A 17542-nucleotide genomic window follows, 5' to 3' on the forward strand; every position below is an offset into this window, starting at 1 on the left:
CATATCGTGGAGATGTTTTCTGGGTGATGGAAATCTAGTCCCCAGGAATGGTGGTCCCACAGGGATCTTCAAGCCTCTGCCATGCAGAACTATTTTCCATCTTGTCTCTTTCGCCCTCTCTGCAAACCCCTGGATAGGGTTATACCATTTCGGATGTGAGGGGTGTTAATTCCTAGTGGCACTAAATGTCAAGCATGGTGATGCTTTCTTTCTTTGAAATCTCTGTCCCCTCCCCTTGAGGAAGTGGGGGGGGGGATAAGAGGTTGATACAACTGCAGTTTGTGGAATGACTTTCTCATATCTCCTGGAGGTGAGGTTGCCCCTTGCTTGTTCATACTTGTGTCCCTCAGAGGAAAAGTTATGACTAGCATGACTTCACTCCAGACAGAGAAGTAGGTAGGCCTATAACAGTGCTCAAAGCCTATTTAGCATTTCTCTATGTAATCATTTTGACACATGATAAGAAGTAGGATATGATTCTTTATTCCATAATGACCAAGAAAATGTGGTATTCTCTTTAATGCTGAGATCCATAGACACCTGTATTGTTCGTGTTGTTGAGATGTGTATCAAATGGTCTTCCCTGTGATACATCTTTTCCAAAGAACTATGCATGTTTGGTAACAGCCATATATGCAAAATTTTCACAGGATGGCACATCAGTCTGATGGTTAAAAATACATGTATAGTCTACACAGACCTGGTTTTCAAATGCATGTTTTTCAAAGTCCTGTTTGATCTAGCTGTAATGATTGCATTTGTGATAAATCTAAGAATATATCTAGTGCTCTTGGTCAGACTTGAAAATAACATTCCGCTTCCCTTGGGTCGGACTTCGGTAGAACACCTCTTTAAAGAGGAAATCTAACCCAGAAATAAATTAACTCCAAAAGAAAGTGGAAAAAAATCCATACATAATGTTCCAAAAATTACCAAAATTGGATTATAAGAAATAAGGAAAATATGACATTTAGAAATTTCACTTTTTTTTTCCATAAAACATTTCTTGACTAGCCCTTATGAATATTCAAATGAACAAAGTGATGATGTGATGCTCTTACAATTTTTCATGTATGATATGGATGGAATTCTGAAAAGAAAGAAAATGCTATTTTTAGCTAATACAGGCAAAAGCATATTCCTATGCCAAAGTATATCAGAGGCAACATTTGTTCTTTTTTATTTTGGGTGGTTTTAAGGCACGTTTTATATTCATACAGCTGAAATATGAGATTTTTTTTTCATTTCTGTACATAAAATGCATAGGAAATCAAGAGCATGCCATCATCAACTTGCTGACTTGAATATTCATAACGACTGGCCAAGAAGTGTTCTCCGAAATATTTTGAAATTTCAGAATGTCATAACTTGCTTATTTCCTATCCGATTTTGATCATTTTTGCACTGATCTGCAGGGATTTTTTTTCCCCAAATGAAATATTGATAAAATTTTGGAGTGGATTTCTTCTTCGAGCAATACAACAGGCAGGAGGGCAGAGATTGGTCATTCAAGGTTTCTCACTTCTTTCCAGTCCACTTCTCTTGAACATCAACCAAGTAAACTCTACTTTTCAAATAGTTTCCGACCACTGTTAAACCTAAATTGCCCATTAAAAAACAGAAAATGAATGAGAATTGACCCACTGAATTTTGCAGGTTACAATGAAGGCCTGTGGTGCTTGATTTGGGTCACTGCTTTCCCATAGGATATCCTACTTACTATTAACTACTATCTTTCTAGAAGGGTAGAAGTGTCAGACACCTTGAAACAGATTCAAAGAAACTTCGGGAAACTATATGGGGAGTAACATGGGGCAAGGGGGGGGGGGTGGTATTGGAGAAAACATAAATGTATAGGGCAGGTTGACTAGAGTGGTGAAAACCAAATGGATGATGATTACTAGTGAAGGAAGCACTTTGCCAGGAAGACAGAAAATATAGCCAACCACAAATCACCCGTACGGGACAAGTGTATGGAAAGGAGCAGATTCCGATATCAAAAGGTTTCTTTTTTCAGAGTGATTTAAGTAACTTTTTAACTCTAAGTTCTGTCAGCAGGTTGGTTCATTAGTACATGGCAACATTGCACACTAGCTTGCTTCATGATAGTATTGATCTGCCCCACAGTGGTAAACTGGCAAGGAGAAAGGGCTCCCTCTTTAGGGTAAGATGTGAAACAGCAGCACTGAGCTTCCTGGCTGTTTGTATTATCATTTCAGTCATGATGTGCAATAATGTGACAACTTGAAACAAAAGTGACTTGCAAGTGAAGAATCTTGTTTGTTTGTTTTTGTCACATGTGGTGTATATATGTGCTTTTCTATCTTTAGACACTTAAAAAAATAAGAGTACTGGTAATCAAAATAAGGTATGCGCATTTGAGAACTAAAGAAGTGTCTTTTATGATATTGGCAGGTGTAGCCTTTCAACCAGTTCAAATATAGCATAGTGGTGAAGATTATAACTCCTCCTTTTCACTCGTATTCTAGTTTCTCACTATGCTTTGTGCATATCAGTGGTATCAAGCAATTGTGTACAAGTGTGTGTGTGTGTTTGCTGCACTTCCCTTATTTACCCAGTCAGTTATTATATTTCACTAACATGTCTCTAACAAAAGCGGGTGGCAACCCAGGGGTGTGTGTCCTGAAATTGAGTGGTTCTCGGCACTGTTGGGGGGCCCGGAGGAGAGAGTCCCCGGCAGCTAATGCTATAAGACCGGGACGGGGGCACACCCCTCGTGTGCATACCCTGTTGCGCGGCCGGGGGACCTGATCAAATGTTTGCCGGAGCTTGCGACAACCGCTCATCCAAACATGGGCAGGGGGAGAAACGGGGACAAGTGACTCCCATGACGCCGGGGCTCGCTCGTATAGTGCCAAGAAGAAGGGGCTTGTGTGTGTATGGCCCAGCCCCTCGTGTGGCTGGTGGTGGCGGGGTATGGAATATGGCTTGCTGTGCCCCATTGTGTTTGACCTTTTCTCAATTCCCAGCTGGTCCATATGATGGGGTACAAGAGTAATCACTGATATATTTCTTCTTTTTTTTCGTTCTCCTCTCAAAGTCTCTCTTTTTCCTCCCTTCATCCCAAGCTCCTATTTCTTTAATCAAGGAAAGGTTTGTGCCAAACAAGGCAGAGAATGGCCTTTACCTACAGCTGGACAACTTGTTTGGCAGAACCTCCTTTTTCTTCTTCTTCTTCTTCTTCTTCTTTTTTGTGGGAACTGCAATGTTCTGTTTCATTCTGAGTCATCGTTCTTATTGACGTGGATAGAATTGGCTCTTTGTTGGTTTGTGTGCAGGACACAGCTGGGAATTTGCTATTGTGAGTTAGGTTGATACATCTAGTTTATATGCATACTCTGCCACAGAGAATTAAAAAAGATAAAAGTCACTGACTGTATTACAGCACACCATTGTTGTCAGTATTATATCAAATTAGTTGTACAAATAAGCGAAGAATATCGACCAATGGCCCCCCCCCTTCACTGCCTTCACAATATCTCTTGAAGAACTTGTCTGTGAGTTTCAATATGCACTATACCAAAATATTATTGAACTATCACAGGTTAGCAACAGAAATATGCAGTAAAAAAGTAAAATATTTATGTCTCATGGGCTTTAAACCTTCTCTGGGCTGTGTTTACCAATTGGTGCACATGCTGGAGCGCTTTCTTCCTCAGTTGGCACAGATTGATGTCTGGAAACTAATCATTGAATGGACAGAGATAACCCAAACCCAATTGTGTCACCACGGCCTTCCCTGTTGGACTAGGTGGGTCTTCATCAGCTCGAGCTTGAAGAATAGCGCGTTTATGGTGGATCAGAGAAATAAGCCCGAAGTCAGCTGAAATGTGCAATCGCGTCTTCACCAGCTCAAGCTTCAAGCACGGTTGGGTAACTTAAGGCCAGTGCTGGTGCATACACACTTTAGACGAACAAGCGTGTGGTTTATCGATAAACCCGATGTTTAAGCTTGAACTGATGAAGACGCATTAAGATTAGCGCGCTAGTTTGTGAATTAGCTGGCTATTCTGCAAATACGTGCGAGATTTCGGTGGTTTATTTTCCGATCGGAATAGCGCGCTATTTCGGTCTTCTTCGCAAAATTAACAGGCTATTTTTTGATCGGGCTAATTGTTTGGATCCGAAATAGCAGGCTTTTCTTCAAGCTCGAGCTGATGAAGACCCGAGGTATATTGCTACACCCAAGTGGCCTTGCTAACTTTGCAAGTAGGTCCAGTTTGGAGGGAAAACTGAATATTGCAGGGATGCCAAGTTCAAAACAATTTTATGAGTGAGATTTTCATGACTCGGCATCTCGGCATGCGAATGTGCGCGCGAGCGAGGGTGTGGGAGGGGTTTTCTCCCCCTGTGGCCTCCCACGGTAGGGAGCTTTTTCAATTTTTAGCTCTTAATGGTGCGATCAGGTGCATACTTAAGTGACTATTTTTTACTTATTTTGAAAGACAAAAGGGAAATATACCTTCATTTGCAACTATCTCTTTAATCTTTTGAGCTATACTCATTATTATAGGCCCAAGTTGCAGATTTGGCCCGATGCGTGAGAAAAATGGGTGTCATGGGTGAGATCGTGAGATTGCCCCTAACTGCTTGAGTCTCACGCAAAATGCGTGAGACTTGGTAGCTCTGCTATTGATGAAGTCTTAGTAAGTTAACCCTTTCTGTACCAGGGACCTGGGCAATGTGTACAAAACTAAGGTGTTTCTGTGCCAGTTGGCACTCAAAGCACTGAAATGGTTAAGCTAAATGCCTGAGGGCATAAAGGTTTAACCCCCAAAGCCTGTACCATATCAGAACGGATGCTGATGACATGTAGCATCAAATTGCATATAGGCCTATATGGTAATGACTGAGTCAGGTTCATCTTGAATAGGGTGGGCAAAATTAAAGCAAACACAGATGTGGGCACTTGGGACTTCCTATTCAGAGTGCTACATACTGGGTTGTGAGTGACAAGTGTGTCTCGTTTATTTGATTAACATCTTCTTTTTTATTTTAGTTCTCTCTCTGTTTTTTTTTTTTTTTTCTGCAGTAGATACAGGTATGCATGCACACAGCAAAGAATGGGTTGATATTGGACTGGAAAAGGGATGCTTTATTCTGTATGCATGGTTTCCAATAACTGAACTTTGTCAGGAGGTAGGCCTATATGCAACTGACAAAGGAGATTTTCTGAGGACATGTATTTCATAAAAAAGGTAAAGACTGTTGTAAAGAATCTTGACCATCCAGAACAGCTGAGCAGTTGATCACTTATTCTACATGGGGGAAAATTCTTTCATTCATTCATGTCAAATTGAGCTTTGTTTTACTGCTTCTCTAGATGAGAGGAAAGATGGATGTTTGCATATTGTACTTTGTTTTTAGGATAGGGATAGTTGGGAAAGAGTAGCATGGTATCAAACAAGCTCTTGTTTTTTTCTTTTATCACTGAGTAGATCTGAACATAATATAACATTGAGCTCCTTTGCCATGCACTTTTTAATCTTTTCCCTTCTTTATCTCTCAAGTCTCTTCTTTTTTGCCCATATGTATTGGAGAGGTTTTAGACATGCAGAAAAACATCACATTTTGGAAACACATTTTTTAGTGCATTTAGAATTACAGAGCAGAGTATTCAGACATCAAAATGAAGTCTTCTCAGCAACTGTTGTCAAGACTCCCATGGTCTGTCAATCAAACTATAGCAATACTTGATTCCCTTTAGAAATAAAGGTTATGTTTGAAGAATTCATGCACATGTCAAACCATGGCAGAAGTGAGTACTATGTTCAAGGTAAACTCCGCCTCCGGAACAGTGTTTTTGAAGTCATACTGTTGAGGTTGCTAATTTGACTCAAGAGTTGAGAAAACTTAATTAGGAAGTGCCAAGGGACCATGATTAGCCAAATGTGTGATTCAAGAAGCATGTTTTGGAAGGATGGGATTAATTTCAAGTTTGCTTCCAGAGTTCAGACTTACAAAAAACATGAATGCGCATGAAACATGCTTCTATAAAAGCAGGTTTTTTTGTAAACAAGTTCTTTGGTCAAGTGTGGAACACATCTCCATCACTTGTAAACCCCATTCTTTCTTTCTTTTCTCCACTGCTCCTCTGTCTTGGTTGCAATCATTAATGAGTATCCAGGTGAGAGGGGAATGGGTACATTGTTCTGCTACCCACACTGACCCTTTCTCCAGCAACAGGTGGTATCCAAACTCCAAAGGTGCCCAAGAGGAACAAGAGCACAGTCATGAGGCTTCAAAGCTTTGTGATCAATAGACATCCAGTGGAGAATGGAAGGGAAAAATTATGTCATGCAGGAAGAAGAAGAAGAAGAAGAAGAAGAAGAAGAAGAAGAAGAAGAAGAAGAAGAAGAAGAAGACTTCCTCACAGTTGTCTTTGTCAGGGGAGATTGCATTGGAATGCTTCTGTACAAAAGTGGATGAATTGCATCGATGCTTTATGTTTGTATGCTGTCGCTTTTCATAAAATATATAGAGGTTTAATATTTTATTGCACTGATGATAATGATAATAATTATAATGATAATGATAATGATAATAGTGATGATGATGATGATGATGATAATGATAATAATGATAATGATAATAGTGACGATGATGATGATGATGATAATAATAATAATGATAATGATAATGATAATTGTAATGATGATGATGATAATGATAATGATAATGATGATGATGATGATAATGATGATGATGATGATAATAATAATAATAATGATAATAATGATAATAATGTTAATAATAATAACAACAACAACAATAATGAAAATACAAGTATTGATATTGATATTTATGTAAAATGACTACAAATAAGGATAATGTCTAGTTTCTTTGAGATAGCACAACTAAATAAATTGTGTGATTACTGATGTACAGGAAAAGACATCTGCTTTTCTTGATTTTAGTACCTACCAGGCAGTTGGGAAGCACCTCCCTGTACCTACCCAAATGAGGAGCTATGTGTGTCTGGAGCTCACATCTTCTAACCTCCACTGCTTCATTTTACATCAACTTCATAGTAATAAAGATCAATGGGGAGAGGTGCCTGGATTAACACCTGCCACCCCCTGCAGACCTGATGGAATGGTCCAGAGACCCCATAGGGCTCTCTGTTGAGCGCCGCACAGTGGGATGCCGCAGAATTAGAGGAGAGGGGAGATTTATGCTGGCTGGAGATCTCCGCTTGAAAGAGGGGTATTACAATGGCTCCACCTCCCACTGGGATATGCTAGTCTTGGTACCTCAGTGCTCACAGACTGTGGTATGACCTGCTGAGTTGGCCTGCTGTACAGCCCTTTTCCTGACTGTAATAAATAAGAAGCATGTGCCACACCTCTTTTCATTTTTTTTTCGCCAATATCAGTTGTGTTTCCTTCCATGTTTTCTAACACTGTAATCAGCTGTGTTTGCTGAGCAAATGCAGCTCTGTTGTCGAAGGGAGAGAATATCTCGACCAATGAAATGACATCCATATTATAAGGACTGGAGTAAGTGCAGTCAATTTTGAATGAGCTTTGGGGAGGCATGGGGAGTTAGTGAGTTGCATATTATATGATGAAAGAAAGCAATGAAATTAAAGTTACTGATTGCTAAGAGAGAGATATTGTGCAGTAAGAAGGAGAGATCTAGTAGTTTGAGTTACGAGGTGGTGCCTGAGGTATCTACGAATAATAAAAAAGAAATAATAGAGGAAGAGCAGAAGTTTGTCAGTCGTGTGAACGAGCTGTCCCTGGATAAGAACTCCTCATTTGTTATGTGTGAAATATGTCTAATTTGGCATTTTCTTCAAATAATATCGTTTCTTCTTGATGCCCCACAAGGTGCTTATTAGATAGCTTTTAGGCTCCAATCTTCTAGAACAAATGTCTTTTATGGAGATGTGGGAAATTCAATTCATCTTTTTGTGGGTATATACATAAAGCCAAAAAGAATATCGTACTTCACATAGGTGGCTATAATTCTGGGCATTTTTTGATGCTTTGTTATACAAATGATGCACAGGATAGAGTGCGTTAGTGGAGATGTAGCGCACTCGAGGGTATTTACAATTGTGAAACATGCACGAGGCGAAGCCGAGTGCATGTTGCACTACATTGTAAATACCCGAGAGTGAGCTGCATCTCCACTAACGGCTCAAAATAATCCTGTGCATCATTTCTTTTATAAGATGGGCCGAAAACTAACAGCATTTTTCACGTACCTTTGTGGGTCAATACCAGTCAGCTACATGTAGCACTCGCTCAAGAATCAAGATGTCCGAAGATGTTCGTCCCAAACATTTACACACGTCGCACTCGGAAATCCCGCACATATAAGTACTATACGTATAAGTGTATACGTACGCCACACATGTTATGCACAAGAAAGGCCGGCCGGCAGCCCGAACTAGAAGTTGTTTACAGTAGCGCGCGACACACTTGTAACAAGTAATTGAGTGCGCACTGCTAGTGTAAACATTGTGACGTCAGGCTGTGCATGTTAGTGAGAAATTAATGCACGCACACGTGACTCATTTCAGCGCTTCCAATTGGCTACATTCTTGAACCCATTTTATAATAAATGACATTGGTATATTCAAATGGCAAAAATGTTAGTGTAAGTTCTGTTATATCTGGCAAAGTTTCTTGTTTATGCTGCTTTTCCTGTAACTCCGTCTTCAAACTAACCCTCCATTTGCTTGTGAAATTGAAACTGAGAAATCTTTTATGTTGCCACGAAGTAATTTTGTCATTTTTTCTTTCTTCAGAGCAGCACTATTGCACAGCATGTACTAAACAGTAACACGAGAATTTAATGATTTTATAGAACCAAGATCATGTTAACATGATTGAAGAACATTGTTGGGGAATTTTTCTTGGTACTTAGCATAAGTATGCTACATGAGGTGTATCATAGACTGATAAGATTTCAGGCAGAATCCTCAAAGTCAAACATCACTAAACTTGAACTGTGAATTTTATTCTATAGTCATAACTTAAAGGACAAGTCCACCTTCTATACATAAGGATTGAGAGAATGCATCAATATCCATAGAACACATCAATTAAAGTTTGAGGAAAATTGGACAATCCATTCAAAAGTTATGAATTTTTGAAGCTTTTGCACAGTCACTGCTGGATGAGAAGACTACTACAGTGTATGATGTCACATGCATAGAATGATATAAAGAAAATATAAAGAGAATTCCACAAAATTTTATTTTTTGAAAAAAAAGTACACATTCCCTTGACTCGCTACTGACATATGTTAAGGGTAATATTATTCCCCCTGCCTTCTGAAAGAGGTAAGTCAAGTGCTCTATTATTATGTGAGAAAAGTGAAATTATGTTGAATATTCTTTATACTTTCCTTATCATTCTATGCATGTGACATCACAAGCTGTAGTAGTCTTTTCATGCAGCGATGGCAGCAATGAAACTTTAAAAATTCAAAACTTTTGAACGGATTGTCCAATTTTCCTAAAACTTTCACTGATGTGTTCTGCTGATATTGCTGCATTCTCTCAATTCTTATGTGTACGAAAGTGAACTTGTCCTTTAAAGGCATACAATCGTGGCGAGTGGTTTGTGCGGCATGGAGACGAACGCAACACGCTGCCTCCCCCATTCTGTATCAAATGTAGAGACACCGAATGAGAATAGCGCTGGCTCAATGGGTCAGCGAACAACACTCTAGACTACAAGAGTTCTGTGCTACAAATCTCCTGACCCAAAATGGCTGTCCAAGCGAGCCCCGAGAGCTTCCGAATGGACGCACACTCTCAGTGCGCATGCGCATGAAGAGAGGCCAAAAGAGCCACGCATCTTCTGGCCTCTCTCCAATAACCGCAGCTCGCGGTCACAATGTTTGTGTAGATGCGTACACACACAGGCACACACGCACACACGTGTCTCAGTGGCAGCATTGTCCCACAAGTTTATGGATATAGCACCGAGTCTGGCATTGCGCAATTGCATGCACAAACTTCGATCGTTCGGAGTTTCCGTACCATTAGGGATGACGATCGTCCGACTTTAAGCTAGGAAAATTTAGTGTTTACCTGTATATAGTTTGTTAAGTAAGAATGAAGTATAGATATGCAATTACTTTGGTGAAAGGCAGGTGAAAGGTCAAGGTCACAGATGACCTCAAATTTAGCAAATGATGTCCTCGTCTGGCCATAACTTCAACTAATACCCCTTTCACACTGAGCAAATCTCATGTGAGATCTTCCTGGAACTCCCAGGTGATGGTGTAGTATGAAAGGCATTGTGGGTAAATTGCCGGGTAACTTTTCAGAAATCTAACCCTTGAACCATCCCTGGTAAAGTCTGGAGTGTCCCCTGGAACTCCCGGGTAAAGTTGTTGTGTAAAAGGCATTATAGGTATACTCCCGGTTGAAAAGTGAAGGTCAGTGTGCCAGCAAAGTGTTGTGAGCGCTTCATGTGTTATCCATAACATGGACTTCTGCCGCGGAAGAATTGAAAAGAGGAATTTAACATGGAGCACATTCATTAGTATGATGTTCCACATTTGATTACCCATTGAATTTTGCTGATGATCCCCCAAGTGAGTAGCATGAAAGGGGTCCTGCAGATATCGCTTGTACAGGACTGGGTTCCATATGACTTTTATGCCTACACAATCTTGGAAATTTTGGGAATTTTTTTGTTTGTTTTTTGTTATTGAATGGAAAAGGCTGTTGTCACTATGTAGGAAGTACTTACTAATAGGACATCCACAGGTGTACCAATTTGACCCATCAAGACACAGAAATCACATTTTGTGGTATTGTGTTGTATGCTTTTCAGGATTTTGGGACTATTCATCGTTAGTATTTCGTATGAAAGAGTAAATATTTTCTTTCCTTTTCTTTGACAAAAGTGATCGTTCATGTGCCAATGGAAAGATTCAGAAAAGTTTTGGAGTGGATAAATTTTCAGAGCTTGATGGTGCATTTCTCCAAACAAATCTCAAAATTTCTCCTTGAACAAATCTCAAGTTTATCTGACATATCATTTCTTTTTTTTTAATGTTGTGTTTTCAACGACAAAAAAAGCGACAACAAAGAATCATATACATAATGCATAAATAGACTTAGCACATAGCAATCTGAAAAGGGCGTATAAATAAGAAGATATCTGCTGCAGGCTGAATTCTGGATTAGTAGAGATATCAATCGATCTTTTATGCAAACCAAGCATCTCCTCCGTGATTGATGTGCTGCCTCTCATCGCCTTGTATGGTATCGTACTCTCATTCATTGGGGAGCCACTTGCCTCTGCCTCTGCGGTGTTGGGATGCTTCAGATTTGCCTCACAAATTTTAATGTTCAATCCAGCAAAGGGGAGATCAGGAACAGAGAGAAAGACACAAAAAAAGAGAGAAAAATAAGTTAGAGAGAGAGAGATAGAAAAATAGAAATATAGAAATAGATAGCTAGAGAGAGAGAAAGATAGAAATATAGAGATAGATAGCGAGAGAGGGGGGGGGGAGATACAGTAGAAAGATAGAGATACAGAGATAGATAGGTAGAGAGAGAGAGAGGGAAAGAAAGATGAAGATAGGGAGAGATAGATGGAGAGAGAGAGATAGAAAAATAGATAAGATGTTTTGGAGAGAGACAGAGAATGCACAGTGAAGATATAACACGTGATTGATACAGTCTTTCATCACATCAGCTTCATCATAATCATGTGATATGAAAACATGATGAGTTGAGATTTTAAAGTGATGGTTGTTTGTTATATTTTTCCTTTTGACAAGACCTGTCATGATATTAGTTTATGTCATTCTTCGACTGACATAACAAGTGGGTGATCTTTTGTTCTCATGGACAGTGCAAAGTTAAAACACCTTTATTTATTTCCCATTGAGTTCTTGTTAATCATTATTTTCTTGTTTTCAAGAGAAAAACTTCCTCTTCAGAGAACTCCTATATTGATGTGTGTATGTTCAACTGTTTTTATCAATAGCAAAGCTGTAAGAAAAAAATACACACACACAACCATTCACAGCACATATTTATCTGCATTTTTTGTGAAACTGTTGTGATACTTGCTACATTAGAAGGGCCAGTGATATCATCAGTGTGTGTGTATGTGTGTGTGTGTGTGTGTTTTGCATGTACGTATGTTTGTTTCTTTGTTTTTGGCTACGGGGCGAAAGGAAGATGAGGAGGAAGAAGCTGATATTTGAAAAATGCAACAACAACCTAACCCCCCCCCCCAAAAAAAAAAAAAAAAAAAAAAATACCCCAAAGCAACAAACAAACAAACAAACATACAACCCTGCAAAAAAAAAGCATCCTACTTTCAGCAAGAGAAACTCAGCATGTTTCTTGCATTCACAAATCAACAGGTACCCTTGTGTGCGTTTAACCCTCTGATGGCCACAAACCCAGTTTAATCTCATTGACATTGCAGACAGAAAGGTCGCTGCTGGTAATGAGAGAGCTAATTACAGTTTGACTTGTAAATCAGGACCAGGGGGAGGCGAAATGAAATCGGCCTCGTGGTGTGACATTAATCTAACATCGACGACCCGAGAAATGCAAATCTTGCAAAAGAAGAAAAGGAAGAAATGAAAATAAGATTGATTGGAAGTGAAAGGGAAGACCGGACTCTGAGGTAACTGTGCTCGCTGCGAGTCCTGTCGGGATTGAGATTGATATGTTCTTTAAGAGTTGCAGTGATTTGAGTGTCAATAGAAAATAACTGAAAGGAACAGAACCAACTTAAAAGTCTGTTGTTTTCTACTGGTCTGTACGGGCAGGGTCAGCAACTTTTTGACTGTATGATGCATATATATATATATATATATTTTTTTTTTTTTTATGACAGTTTTGTGTGGGCAGTACTCAGTAACTCATCTAAGTTACTTGGGATGCAGCTAAACATTCTGTTAGCCACTTACATACTAATGATGATGATATGTTCCTGTTACCCAGGGTAGCCTCTTCAACTCAAGTACTCAAAGGGTCCTGCCATTATTATTTTATAACCTAAGCAATGCTGGGTACCCAGTCCAGCCCCCTGGTCAAGAGAGACATGGGGGGGGGGGGGGGGGGAGGGGGATTGGTACCAAGGAGCAATATGTACTCCGCAGGATTCAAACCTTTTCGTCTTTTCTGCTTCTGTCGGTCCAGACTCATTAACCCACCGTATCGCTGTTGGTCCAAGGAGCTTGTAGCTCTGTAGTAGGATCATGTGTGATTCCCTGACCTGTATTATGTAATCATCTGTGAATGTAATTCCTGGACGCAAGATAACATGATTCACTGGAGATTCTGCCGCATATTTTTACTTTGCTCATCAAGTCTTATCATAACATCTCAACCTCTGATGTGTGACAATCAATCATGACTCTGGATGCCCTACAACTCGATGCCCATCATCGATCAGTTTGTCTTGTATCCCGTCACACTCTCCATCGATCAGGTCTTACGACGCTCGTCTCTGCTTTGCGGGATATGAGTGAACAATGTGAATTTGGCCACTCAGCAGAATGACTCAAGTGTGTCCGTGTGACACATTTAAGAGGCAAGCGATGAAAAGCATCCTGGGAGAACACTCGGGAAGAGAACAGAGCACGGAGAGTTGTCTTTCATCGCCCTCTCGACATCTGAATGCACGGAAAGACTCGTATCAATATTTTCTTGTACTAGATTTGAAAAGCATCAGCTTTTCCATGGCGACAGAGTGTGGCACCGCTCTCTGTGGGGACTGAAAGCGGGAGAATGTTTAGAGCGGACGAGGAATGGAAAAAGTTTGAACCCGCTCATAGAAGGGTTAAGACCATGGTAGAACCTACTTTTGACACTGATGCTACAGTGTAGAATGTAATGTCGACTGATGCATCAGTGGTGCAGGGCATTGCTCGTATGACTCGCATTGGCGGAAAAGTGACAAACCGCAACCAGATGCATGCATAACTTTCCATCGGGGGCTAGTTGGCTTGAATTCTTGCTTCTGAGGTTTCCTACTTGGCTCTGTGGATTGATGCTAAAAAGTGATGATGCTGTATGCTCATGATTTGCTATCTGTTATGTTGTGATGGTGGGCCAGGCGAGATGTAGGGAGAGTGGAGTTATTGCTTTCTTTAGTCGCTATAACCTGTTGACTTTAAGTAGCTACAGTACTTCACGCAGGTGGTATAAAAGTATGTATGTCTGTAAAACATATCAGTGCTATAAGATTCGATTCTACACCATATTTAAGTTGGCTCATCAGTAACATCAGACAAACAGAATGGTAGAGATTTCATTAATATTGGACCTGAGATTAAAAAAAGCTACAAAATTCTAAATTTCTCTGCTTTTTTTCACAAATTAGTAATACTGGTCACAACCACATCCTAAAATTAGCAGCCTGGATGATGTTGTCACGACATCACACATCTATTATTGAACTGTACTAAATTTCATTTTTTTTTTTGCATTAGATCATTGATAATAAGATGTAGCTTCAGTATCTTATTTAGTTCTTGTGAAAATGCAACAGCTCTGACTTTTTAGGGGGAATGAGGACGTCGTTGCTGAATCATTATTTTCAACTGAATTTTGGATGTGCACAACAGTGAAAGGTTGTGAGGTGATGATGTCATTCCATTCCCAATTTACCTGTATTCATCGAAAACATGCTAACTATCAAAATTCCACAAATTTATTTTTAATCCAGTTTGAATGAAATTCTAATCATTTTATTTGATTAAACAAAGTTTACTCTGTTGATTTGAAGTTTTGGGAAGACAGCTTCAACAGGAAGTCACCGAGAAACCCAAACCATGAAAAACAAGTTCATGCCCAATAAGTATGCAAATCATTATTTTATGGCACACATTATCATGTCTGGTTGTGATCTCAAGTCAGGTGCAAAAGTGTGTGGAATTTTTTTATCCAGTGATATTTCTCAATAAAGTAGAGGTCTCCTGCAATGATGTTTAGATAATGATGTTTTGTAGAAAGAGCAAAGAAGCTGAATCACCAAATATGTGCAAGCTTGCATGTTATTTGTATGTGCTCACACTTACTTCCTTATGACGTAGCAGTTAGTAAAGTGAGGATGCAACCATGCAATTCCTTTTTTTCTTGACATATTGAACACTAAAGCTGCACAAAAACCCAAATTTTCTCTTTAAATGTGGAATAACCTCTTATTCATCATCAATCCTTTGATTTTGCATCCCTGCATATTTTCTACAGTCATATTTCGTCTAACCCCATTTTTTAGCACCATTTGTTTTATTTTTTTATCTTTCTCTACTTTCCCATCTTCAGGAGATGTGAGTGAGGATGACCCCCAGGTACCTCTGGAGGATGCGATGGGGTGTGATGCGGAAGATACCACCAAGGACCAGATTTCAAGCCAGGATGGTTGGTAGAGGGGCGGGGGGAACATTTCACTGTCCTCACTTTGTACCATTGCTCTCAAGAGGATCATAATCTAATACCACATTGCATGCTATGTTTATGCTTGGTTACCCATCTCTTAAAAAAAATGTGTTCACTTGTGTGTGTTTGTTTGTGCACTAGTATGACATACTGTGAAATATATCTTGTTTTTAGATATTTTGGACTGCCTTAGCTTGTGTGACATTTTCTTCAAAAAAGTCATATTTGTGTTAAAAAAAGAAAAAAACTAAAACAAAAATATTTACACTTCTGCAACAGAAGCATTACTTTGGCTAGGAATTTGATTGAAGCTCATAAGAATTCTGTTTGATCATTTGTGTAGAAACATTAATATGAAAGTAATCTCAGTTTAATGCATTATCAAGATCTCTTCAAGATTTTCATCACATATGTCTGTTATGAAACAATAGTCATATATTTCTTATCCTATGGCTGTGTTCCTCAGTCACAAATTCAATAACTTGCAAAATGGTCTTACAAAGAATAATATATGAAGTGTCATGCTGTTGAAATATGTATGGCATAATATAATGATTATACAGTATTTCTATGTGGCCTGGCTGCTATTCTGTGAAGCTGGTACAATAGAGACACACATATACTGCAGAGACTACAAACATGGTGACAGGTTGACACAAGCCAGTCAGTTTTGGGAGTGACAGTTGTTGCATCTGTTGCAGAATTGCAATTGCAATGAACCATATTTACAAATCTCTTTGGTCAGTGTAGATCAGAAATTGTGACGTATAGCCAATGTTGACTTGGAGTTGGGTGCAATCAAGTGTACAACACACACACACACACACACACACGCACACACACACACACATACACCATTGCACTCTCTCTCTCTCTCACACACACACACACACACACACACACACATACATGCACATGCACACACTCTCTCTCTCACAAATGTACACATTGTTACACCATAACACAAACATGCACAAAGGTAGTAGACCTACATATTTACATGGGCCTCCCTTGCATGCCCATCATCCACTGTCCATTGTCTATTAACTCTTTATGTGCCACGTTCGCACGTCCGACTTGGTCGACGGCGTGCCAACTTCGCATATTCTGCTCAAACCCAATGAAAGCTTTTCTCGCGCTTCTGTTCGTCTCACATATAGCTTGCATTTTATGTGGTAATTGACTATCAAGCAGCGCCCCCTTATAGATTTGCATGTAAATTCTAAGTTTCTGTTACTGTTTTGTGTGCAAAAGTCATGCCTTTACAGTAATGTAGCTACTGGTCATTTCAAAGAAAAACAATCATGGATTTGTCATACAATTGTCATCAAAGCAAAGCTTGGCATTTTCCCTACAACTTTGCTCACTACATGTCCAGCTTAACAGAAATCTATACAGAAAATACATCTTTAAAAAACATAATGCTTTCTTAAAGCATGCCTAAATTGGTGTCTCAGAATAATGTGGCACACAGGGGGCTTCCACCATGGCACATATTGGCCTGAATTCACGAAGGTGGTACAAATGAAACCATGGTTTAAACCATGGACAAAAACCATGGAGCGCCAAGTGTCGCGCTGAATATTTCATTATGAAATTGGTCATTTCGTCGACAAAATGATTATTTCGTTAACGAAATTATCATTTCGTGGATGAAATTTTCATTTAGTTACAAAATGTTATCATTTCATTACAAAATGATCATTCCATCAACGAAATGACTGATTTCGTAACGAAATATTGCATGCGACACTTGGCGCTCCATGGTTTTTGTCCATGGTTTACACCATGGTTTCATTTGTACCACCTTCGTGAATTCGGGCCAAAGAGTTAACTCATTGAAGACTAGACCCAAGTATATTTGGGCTGGTGTATGTGGGAAATGCATGTTGTAGAAAATTCTGCCCATCCTCAGTGGGTTATAAACTCAAACTCCAAACTCTGCGTCCAACCCGGCATCTCTTTGGCACTTGATTATGTGCTATGACTCAGTGGACCTCGTTCCCTTCAGTGGATATTCCTCCAGATGTGGATCAATTCAATTCAATCGATCCTTGGACCATGAACCGAGATTCGTCATTCTGATTGACCCTGTGATTTCATTTGTATCACTTTGTCACAGGTCCATTGATCAAAAAT

The 17542-nt window shown here is 39.5% G+C and overlaps 1 protein-coding gene across 1 annotated transcript in view; it reads left to right on the forward strand.

Moving 5' to 3' along the window:
- The window catches only part of LOC139723187 (zinc finger protein 423-like), a 41132-nt gene that overhangs the window by 11627 nt on the left and 11963 nt on the right, over nt 1–17542 (forward strand). Inside the window, exon 2 of the mRNA XM_071634444.1 lies at nt 15290–15385. Within this exon, the coding sequence (XP_071490545.1) occupies nt 15290–15385 (96 nt within the window). The remainder of the gene's footprint in view (nt 1–15289; nt 15386–17542) is intronic.

The sequence above is a fragment of the Diadema antillarum genome, unplaced genomic scaffold (genome assembly GCF_040938485.1).
Source record: "Diadema antillarum isolate AM-2024a unplaced genomic scaffold, OU_Dant_1.0 scf00000182, whole genome shotgun sequence".
Taxonomy (NCBI): domain Eukaryota; kingdom Metazoa; phylum Echinodermata; class Echinoidea; order Diadematoida; family Diadematidae; genus Diadema; species Diadema antillarum.